Source organism: Dendroctonus ponderosae, unplaced genomic scaffold (assembly GCF_020466585.1).
Source record: "Dendroctonus ponderosae isolate FM_Combo_2020 unplaced genomic scaffold, Dpon_F_20191213v2 Dpon_F_20191213_3, whole genome shotgun sequence".
In the NCBI taxonomy this organism is placed as follows: Eukaryota; Metazoa; Arthropoda; class Insecta; order Coleoptera; family Curculionidae; genus Dendroctonus; species Dendroctonus ponderosae.
In genome coordinates, this window is record NW_026018508.1 from 10,987,282 (window position 1) to 10,997,481 (window position 10,200).

The window sequence follows — 10,200 nt, forward strand, 5'->3', positions numbered from 1 at the left end:
CCTTGACAAAAAAGTTAATTTTCGGTCATACATTCTTCTGCAATTAATTTCATTGTCACTATTAAATACCTGCCATCCTGGCTCCATGTGCTAACAAGCCAATGTTGTATGCAAATTTGAAATGAGCCAATTATATGAAATGATATAGTTTAGGACCTTGAATTTAAAATTAACAATTCTTGCTTGGCTGATGCTGGTTTGTGATTTTTTGTTATGAAGAACTTGATGAGGATCGGTTAATTTTCATTGGAAGACTTGAATGGCCATGGATTGTTTTGGCGAAACTAAAAACAAACAAACCATTAACGGTAAGTTGGAGAATTTAAAAAAAAATAGAAAATACCTTGAGAAGATATAGTTCTGAAATGAGGCGTTTTCTTTGATTTGATTGATTAATTACCTTTATTAATGTCTGTTGATCATACACTGAGATTCCCACAGTTTTAACTATTGTCAAGTAGCAATATTATTACTTTACATATTGATACTTGAAAATGTTCTTAATTTTAACAAAATCAATATAAAACGACCTATAGCTGTTTTTCAGACGTAATGATAGAATAATACAGATTTGTGAACAATAAGTTGCCAAATTCTGACAAAATCGAGGTTTACTTTTCGCAATTTGTTCCACATTTAATACATGTAGCAACATGATCAGCTCTTTCAATACATCTTTATTTGGTAAATTAGAATGTATCGTCGCAGAATTCCCTACCCTCCGATTGTCAATGAAAGCACGAAACCCATCCTAACCATCACGATACCACTAATTTATGGTGACTTGTTATAGTTTATGGTGCGGATTATTTGCAGTTCAGAAAACGATGCACAATTTGGTATGTAGCTTATTATTCAGGGAACTAAATTCATTTTAATTCGAAGTAATTGGCTTGAATTCAACAAATCGCATTTAATTTTCAGCTTTAGTCGGGGATTCTTTCAATCATATTTCTTAGTTTATAATTAAATAGCTTCTACAAGTAGAAAAAAATTGGGAGAATAAGCTAGCAGCTGACGAGTAAAACGACTTTAATTCAGTCCATTGCTAAGCCTTTTAATGCTAAATTGTGGCTTTCAAAGCTTGCTTTGCGTGAACTCGAAATTGATAGAGATCAATGCAAATTAATAATTTAAAAATCCATAAAAAACTGACAATGCATTGAAATATTCAAAGCGGTTAAATTGGTGGATTCAATATTCAAATTGGCATTTAGATCGATTTATCAAAATAGCCTGTATAGTTGATCAGTCGGTCAAGATTGATGAATGATAGAAATCGGCAAATTGCTTGCGTGGGTTTAGAACTAATTTTGTTGCAAAAAAAATGATGGAAAAACGCTCAACTAAAGCGAATTAACGTGGAATAACCCTGATATATGCAAGAGTAGGTGCTTTTGTACTTTTAACAAAGCGATTTCATGTGAAAATTAATTGGAAAAATGTTTATTTCAGATTTTTCTTGTCGCTGTTTGGAAATTGTTGAGTTTTCTACATTGCGTCGGAGCTGAAGAGGTAGATTTCAAATTTTCTGCGGACTTGCAGGAAAATTGTAATTTGTTTTTGTGTATTTTCAGAATTCGTATGCTTTTGAATACGTAATTAATTCTGGAGGAGTTTTGAGCCAGCAAACCGAACACGGACACAACGACATTGTAGCTGGCTACTACAGTTTTCTTCAACCAGATGGGAAAATTCGGGTTGTTCGATACAAAGCTGATCCGGAACGGGGATTTAGAGTTTATGTGAAATACCGCAGATTGTCTCGTAAGTCTTCAAGAGTCGCTTATTCTGGCATCCATTTCGGTTCCATTTTCCATTTTTATTTGACAAATTAAGGTTCGCCGGTTTTTTTTCTTGATTTCAAATTAAGGAAGTTGTCGATTGATGTGGAAAATATTTGAAGATAATTATCATAAATCCCTCACCTTTAAACGTGTATGCAAATTAGAAAATCAACTCTAAGCCATCAGCCCATAACAGGTAGCAACACCCAAAAACCACCTGTATAGAGATGTAAATTCCCATATATTTGATATTAAAAACCATTATTCTTTGTCAAAAGGCGTCTGGTTTAATTTCGTTCAAAATTTCATCAGTTTTGCACTAAATTCTTTAAAAAATCGCTTGCCCAGTTTTTGGGTGTTTCGAGAAAATGTCAAGAGCAACTTATGTGTAGCAAACTTAAAGTAGGATATTTAATTATTTCGTATAAAGCACTGTATATTTATTTTTAAGTAATGTGATTTATTGAATTACTAGTGCTTAGATTAGCCTCAGATTTCGGTATTTTTCATCATAAGTAGCCATCCATAAGAACTCCGAAGACAATTTTGCAAGAGAAGTATTTGCACACTTTTTAGAGATTAAGGGTTTCTAAGACTGCTCTTAATTAATCAAATTGTAAACTTTGCTTAATTTGATTTATAGGTTCCAAGACGAATTAAGATTTTCAAGAAATTTAGTTGAAACTGGCCATTTGCTTTTGATAAATTAGTTAAAATTGCGAATAAATAAGTTATAAATAACGCACAAAATTCTGTAGTGGGCCAGCGATACACAATACATAACAGCCTTTGCGCAATTAAGCCGAAAGGTTACTTGCTTCTTAAGTGATACACTTTTCTTTGTTTGTTGACTTAAACGGTTTAAGAATGTTGATACAAGGTGACCAGATGTATATAGAATCAATAAAATGCCATATGATGCGGCGTCTGAAGCACGTTTAGCAATTTAGCACCAATCATATTTTTAATTAACTTTACTAGTGAATTAGTACGACTTGGACTATACAATTATGGAATCAGGACGGCATTTACCATATAAAACCGTCTTATTCTCAGTTTAGATGCGTTCGGCAATAGACACTGATTTTTGCAATAAAGTAAATGTTGAAAAAGTTTTGTTATCATTCTTATAGAAGCTGTTCTGGGGCCATTGAGATTTCCTAAAGACTTCCAACATCCAGTGGTTTTTGCAAAACCTGCTGTTGTTCTACCGACTCATCTTGGAACTCGGGGTTACAAGCAGAAACATTTTTACAAATGAAGACTGATTTGAGGCAAAAAATGCTTCCGATTTAGATGTTTAAATGAAGCTGTAGAACAATTGTGTTTCGATTGGGTATTTCATCAAAATAAAGATATTTGGTCGATATTAAAAAATGTGTTTTATGGTTTTTTCTTGAGCAGAAAACAAAACAATTTTTTCCTTGATTTTGCAGCAACTGTGATTATCAGAACATTCAGGTCTTTGATGGTTTTATTGCCAAAAAAGCGGTTACCATTAAGTATACTCGTTGAAATGAAACAAAAAATGATTTCGTTCGATCCTAATCAGAGGATGGCCTTGTTGATGATGGATTTATTCACTTAATTAATTGCACTGCAGGATTTTAAACTCACTTTATTACCAAAGAACGGTGATAGGTGGTTTTGAGTCGTTTTAGGGCATTTTGCATTTAAACCGGTTGCAATCCTTTCTGAGTTTAAAATAAGTTGAACAGGTCGCGATTGTTTTCGATTAGGAAACCAACCTTTATGGTAATGTCAATAGAAAAAAAATAATTTGATGTTTTGAAAAGAAGACTGCAAGTCACGTTCTATAAATAATAATTTTTGGCTGCTTTAAAGCAGTCAAATCTCATTGCTTAGAATGCGATATTTAAGTGAGTCTTTCGATAAAGAATGACCCAAACTAACCCAAACTTTTCCGTCCTAAACCAAGCTCACTCTTCGTGATTATCAATAGCTTGTTTCGTCTTACCTGTAGTTCAATTAAATTTAATTAAAAACATCTTCAGGTTTTTCCCGTTTCTTTTCACAGTTCATGCTCAGTTCAGTTTATCATTCATATTAGTCATATTAATCAAAAAGTACCTTAGTGGAGCCATCTACACAGTACCCTTGATGGTTTATAGTCAACGGTACTTTCTACCGGCCATCTCGCTTAGACAGAATTAAGTACAAAACTGCAGAAAAATGTAGGAATCAAATTTGTAAACTAACTCAGGAACAATGAAGTGAAAGTATATTGAATCAGTTGACTTACAGCAGATGGCAGCCTTAGCATTATTAGAAACGCAATAGTTATCGTCAATATTGCCTCTAAAATACCTTTAAATTTGAAAAATTATAAATATAATAAAAGCGAATGTTATGGGATTGCGCAGCAAGTAAAAAGTGTAAGAAAGGTCGGAAGAAGAAAATAAAGTATGTATTAAATATTTGAACGGGTAATGAAACGAAATTTTTAATTATTTCAGAAGATTTTTTAGATGAAAAGGAGATTTTATTTCAGACAATGTTTTTTACTGCATAGTTCATATGTTGACTAACTCTCTTCTAATTCAGTTTTTTGTTCATTCAAGACTGCATGTCTATAATTTTGGGATATTTCGGATATACAAATATTTTTTTATGTTTGCAAGATATTTTGTGAATAATTCTAAACATAGACCTAACCACTTCATTATCGTTACAATAAACTGCCTATTTTTAGCAGAGAAATTCACTTCTGATTTCCATATAGAAGTTTATTTTCCAAGAAAAGATAATTTTTTCCCATTAGTTTTCTCTTAAGGAGGCTGATCTACTTACTCTTGCAACGTGCCAGAATGCAAAATGACTTAAGAAGATTATTCTGCATATAGAAGCGGCATTAGTAATTTTATAGCGGTGAGCTATATGGCTTTGAATCGGTGTTTGGCACTGAAATAAGGAAATTATTAATTTATTAACTTGGTATGTGATAGTTTCAACAAATGTATATAAGATTGGCTGGTAAATACATGCAAAAAATATTCCCGGTTTCTAAAGTGAACAGAATCATAAAAAAATATAGACAAAACTTAAATTTCTAAAGTCATAGCCAAAATCCAATATGAATTTTGACGAGTTCATCACTCTCTGCGATGTGTTCTCGCAATTTATTGTAGCTTGCGAGAAAGTATTTTTATTAACATTTTTCGTCTTTCAGCAGATGGTTTGCCGTTACAAAATTTGAGCTCATATGATTGAAAGACATATGGCAACACACTATTTTGCCGCAAGTTAGATAGCCTATCATTTATTTTCAAGGCGAAAGTGATTTGAACATTTGTAAGGCTAGCAAAAATTAAGATAAACTAGAAATTGTACAGGTTTTCTTAACGTTATTAAATATGTTACAAGTTACAATATTACTGAGCAAAAAATTGAATATTTCCCCGATGGCTGGATGAGACGATTGCAAAATCGTTTCTTGAACGACTGCATGCATTGAAAATGTGATTTAAATTTTAGTGGCGGGTTTCCGTAAATCTGAAATGCTTAGCAAAATTATTGCATATAAACCAAGAGAAAATGATACGTGTTGATTGTATGTAATTGCCTTTAATGGTTTACGCGGTTTGGGGAAATGCATTCAAGAAATAATGCAGTCTGAATGTGCAAACCAATAGTTTATGTTTGCGAAATGCGACGTTACTTGCAATTTCGGATCCGTACGTTAAGACAAAAAATGAAAGACGTGATTTACGCCTGCAGCTGATATAGCAGGACTATTTTAAAATTATTCCAAAAGTTTCAAATTTTTCAACTCAATAGACGTTCCAACGTTTTCTTCATTAATTTTATATTCTGATTTATTTTCCTGACTGCGTGTACTTGTTATGATATTCTGATCATTCCTTGGTCTCAGTAAAAGTGTGAAGTAAAATAAATGAAAGAAAACGATGTTCAAAATTTTTACTTCACACTTGGACTGAGACCCAGGAAAGATAAGAATATCATAATAATTAGTTTTATATTTATTAGAAACCTTTCAGACATTAATTCGTTAAAGAACGCATGGGACTTAATCAATAAAAAATATATCAAATATTGATTTAATGGAATCCAACTATTATGGTATTGTGATACTTCATGAACTGCAAATTCAATTTCTCATTATATTCTACAGTCACGAACAGAACAATTAATTGACTTCTGTTTCAATCCAAAAAAAAATTCCGAATAAAAATGTCTTTAATGATTATAAACAATCATTTTCCTAAAACAATACAACATGAAAGTGTAAGTAGTGTGACTACGCAAATCTTGAGCAGCTTTTGAAGCAAATTGTGTATATTTTTTTACTTTCATGTTAAAACACAGGAAAAACCTTTGGATAATAAAACAATAATTATTGACCATATGGACACTTTTGATATAACCAAAGATGCATAATTTCACTAATTCGAAACGAATTCTTTTCTAATTAAGGTGCCCATCAAAAATAGATTTAAATAAAAAATCTATCCAAAAGTGGCAAATAGTAGGGTGCTGTTGGACTTTATAAAGAAAGGTAAAGATCCACAAGAGGCAGTGTGTGAAAGTAGTGGTTTAGTAAATTTCTTCGAACTTGAAGATGCGGTTTCTTCAGGTGGGTCACGGCAAAATCGAACGCTTTGCAAGTTCATTGGCGCATTATCTCGCGAATAATTATATTTTTTTGAAGTGAAGAGTGTACGAATTATAATGAATTGATTATGATGGTGTTTAATTGCTTTTCATTCACTTTTCCGATTAGAAATAATTACAAATTAACTATAGCATTAATGTATAATCCTCTTCTACCTGTCAATTAAAGTTAATTGTTTTATAATTATTTATAATATTTTTATGTGTCACAGCAGTCAACAACATGGATAGTTTTAGTGGCAGCTACAGTTCAATGCCATGCAATTTCTGTTCATCAATATGCTCCAGAGTATGATGTAAGTACATAGATTTACTTAAAAAAAAAACAAATTTAAAGAAAAGACATAACTGAAATGTATTTAAATTCGGTTTTTTAATTGGGTTACATAGATGTTGTGTTGAAATGTTGAAAAAGTTCAAATGCTGTTTTAAATTTAGCTCCTTACAGAATGTTTTTTGTAACCTTAAAAAAACCTTATTTAACCTTATTTTTTAGTTAGTAACCTTAGTAACCTTATTTTTGCATGGAATGAAGCAAAATCTAACAACAATATTGTTCCCAAATTATCACAGGATTGATGAAAATAGTAAAAATTGCAAACGAAGGGAGAGAGAGCTTCAAAATTTTGGCTCAATTTTGGGCAAAGATCTCTTTGTAATTTCAGCAGTTTTGAGTTAGATTTTCGGATGATTTTTTTAGGAAAAGTTCGAATTGTGTTTTATATTAAGTGTTTCACAGAATTTGTTTTGCGGTTTTGAAAAAACTATATTTTCGCATCGGTTCGAAATTGGACATTCCAATGGGGATTTCCGCGTTAAAACCCCATAGAAATTCAGATCGTAAGCATACGCCCTGATTATTGAAAAACGCGTTTTAAAAAACTCATCGGTCTAAGATTTTCCTTAGTATCATTATTTACATTGATAGACTTAATCAACAACTTGGATATTTGCTTATAATTATATAGAAATTACATTTCTTCTCATAACGTTTCATAAGTTAGCTCTTTATTATGTCACAACATCAAAGCAAAATTAGGTTTCAAATATTGTTTTCTTCTTATTCCTCTAGTTTTTCAATATGTAGGTACTACAACTTTAACCCGAACCGCCATATACATTTCAATATTTAATTTTATTTGCAGAAACCTACAGACTACAGTTTTAGTTACGGAGTTAAGGACCCTCACACAGGCGATGTGAAGCACCAATGGGAGAAGAAGGAAGGTGACACTATCAAAGGCCAGTATTCGCTGGTTGAAGCTGATGGATCAGTTCGGGTTGTTGATTACACAGCGGATGATAAAAGCGGCTTTAATGCTATCGTGAAGAAAAGTGGTCCTTTGCGACATATCACGCACGATTCTAAAGACGCAATTAGCCACAATAACGTGCAGCTGAAGCATGGTGGAGCCCATTATGAGCAAGAGGTTGCTAGTGAGGAGGCAGAGCCTCAACAGCAGTTTGAGTACGAGTATGCAAGAAACAATGAAGAAGGTTAGTAATCGGCTGGTTATTTTGGCAAGCTAATATTAATAATTGTTATGTTCAGGAGGTGCTGCAGTGGAAGAGGGACAGGAAGGACAGGAAGATGAAGATCAGAACCAGGAGTACATTTACCTTAAGCCTGAAGAAGCAGCATCGGCGCAAGAATCACAAAGAGTAATTTCCAAAACTCAGTACATCCCAAGAAAACCCGTTATTAGTGTTAAAGAGGAATATGAAGATGTAAAATTCCTGCCACATCTTCCAATTGATTTAAACCTGCTGCAAAAGGACACCTTGGAAAAAATAATTCCCTTGGACATTCAGCCCATTAAACCGATAGAGATAAAATTCCAAGAAGAAAGAGCTCACGAGAAGCCAACAATTCAGTCCCACCCAACGCATAACACTCCAATAGTTCCAAAAAAAACCTCCCAGAAAGACAACGCAATGAAACCGAGCCATGAACTGTCTCAAGAGGAGCTTAATAAGTATCTGCAGGAATATTACTCAAAAGACATCAGCATGAGTAACTCGCATCAACCAGTGATCGAAACGGGTTTCAAGCCGATCAGACCCAAGACGAAAAACCCGATTACTCAGCCGGTCGCTCCAAACACATACAAATCTGGCAAGAAACCTCAAAGCACTCCAGGCCTGAAACACTTTTCAACTAAGCCGAATGCAAACAGCAACTATGCGAGTAAATTTAACTCAAGATTACCCCAAACCAGCTACGGATACCCATACATGCCACTGGTGAAGCAAACATTGACTGGTAACCGACAGAAGGCGGAACTCACTCGATTGTATCGAAGTGCGTCTAATAATGGATACACCAGGTATGCGAAAAGAGTCAGCTACCAAGACGTGTAATTTGTAAGAAAGTGTCTAAAGGAGTTTTAGATCATTTAGTGTTGAAGCAAGTAGATTTTATTGAGCATCCAGATCCTGTTTGGTCTGGATGTGGAAGTATGTATTTATTGAAACGGTTAGCTAAGTTGTGTTATTTATTATAAGGGACGCTTTTTAACTGTTTTCTAGAGTGGTCTGAATTACGTGCAATAAATTCTATTGAAAATGGGTTTTTGCGTCATTGCGCAAAAATATACACAATTTGCTTCAAAAACAGCTGAAGTTTTGCGTAGTCCCACTACTCACACTTTCATGTTGTATTGTTTTAGGAAAATGATTGTTTATAATCATTAAAGACATTTTTATTCGGAAATTTTTTTTGGATAGAAACTAGGAAGTCAATTAATTGTTCTGTTCGTGACTGTAGAATATAATGAGAAATTGAATTTGCAGTTCATGAAGTATCACAATACCAGTTGGATTCCATTAAATTAATATTTAATGTATTTTTTATTGGTCAATTCCCATGCGTTTTTTAACGAATTAATTTCTGAAAGATTTCTAATAAATATAAAACTAATTATTATGATATTCTTATCTTTCCTGGGTCTCAGTCCAAGTGTGAAGTAAAAATTTTGAACATCGTTTTATTTCATTTATTTTACTTCACACTTTTACTGAGACCAATTAAAGTTAAGAATATCATAACAAGTACACGCAGTCAGGAAAATAAATCAGAATATAAAATGAATGAAGAAAACGATGGAAGGTCTATTGAGTTGAAAAATTTGAAACTTTTGGAATAATTTTAAAATAGTCCTGCTGTATCAGCTGCATGCGTAAATCACGTCTTTCATTTTTTGTCTTAACGTACGGATCCGAAATTGCAAGTAACGTCGCATTTCGCAAACATAAACTATTGGTTTGCACATTCAGACTGCATTATTTCTTGAATGCATTTCCCCAAACCGCGTAAACCATTAAAGGCAATTACATACAATCAACACGTATCATTTTCTCTTGGTTTATATGCAATAATTTTGCTAAGCATTTCAGATTTACGGAAACCCGCCACTAAAATTTAAATCACATTTTCAATGCATGCAGTCGTTCAAGAAACGATTTTGCAATCGTCTCATCCAGCCATCGGGGAAATATTCAATTTTTTGCTCAGTAATATTGTAACTTGTAACATATTTAATAACGTTAAGAAAACCTGTACAATTTCTAGTTTATCTTAATTTTTGCTAGCCTTACAAATGTTCAAATCACTTTCGCCTTGAAAATAAATGATAGGCTATCTAACTTGCGGCAAAATAGTGTGTTGCCATATGTCTTTCAATCATATGAGCTCAAATTTTGTAACGGCAAACCATCTGCTGAAAGACGAAAAATGTTAATAAAAATACTTTCTCGCAAG

At 33.1% G+C, this 10,200-nt stretch overlaps 2 protein-coding genes across 3 annotated transcripts; both read left to right on the plus strand.

The window, feature by feature from the left end:
- Positions 1 to 746: 746 nt before the first annotated feature.
- LOC109546670 (cuticle protein 7) lies at positions 747 to 3,057 on the plus strand. The gene is made up of 4 exons (XM_019917720.2): positions 747 to 839; positions 1,456 to 1,515; positions 1,578 to 1,767; positions 2,921 to 3,057. Exons 1-4 carry the CDS (start codon positions 777 to 779, stop codon positions 3,046 to 3,048), a joined length of 441 nt encoding a protein of 146 aa, XP_019773279.1. The 5' UTR covers positions 747 to 776; the 3' UTR covers positions 3,049 to 3,057.
- Positions 3,058 to 6,338: 3,281 nt separating this feature from the next.
- Positions 6,339 to 9,009, plus strand: LOC109546771. Of its 2 annotated transcripts, none has more exons than XM_019917881.2 (4): positions 6,339 to 6,402; positions 6,656 to 6,736; positions 7,586 to 7,937; positions 7,993 to 9,009. In XM_019917881.2, the coding sequence occupies exons 1-4, from the start codon at positions 6,388 to 6,390 to the stop codon at positions 8,799 to 8,801; spliced, it is 1,257 nt and encodes a 418-aa protein (XP_019773440.1). In that variant the 5' UTR covers positions 6,339 to 6,387; the 3' UTR covers positions 8,802 to 9,009. The 2 variants fall into 2 exon arrangements, with proteins under 2 accessions (XP_019773440.1, XP_019773439.1); XM_019917880.2 differs by having other exon boundaries at positions 6,340 to 6,402; positions 6,653 to 6,736.
- The last annotated feature ends 1,191 nt before the right edge of the window (positions 9,010 to 10,200 follow it).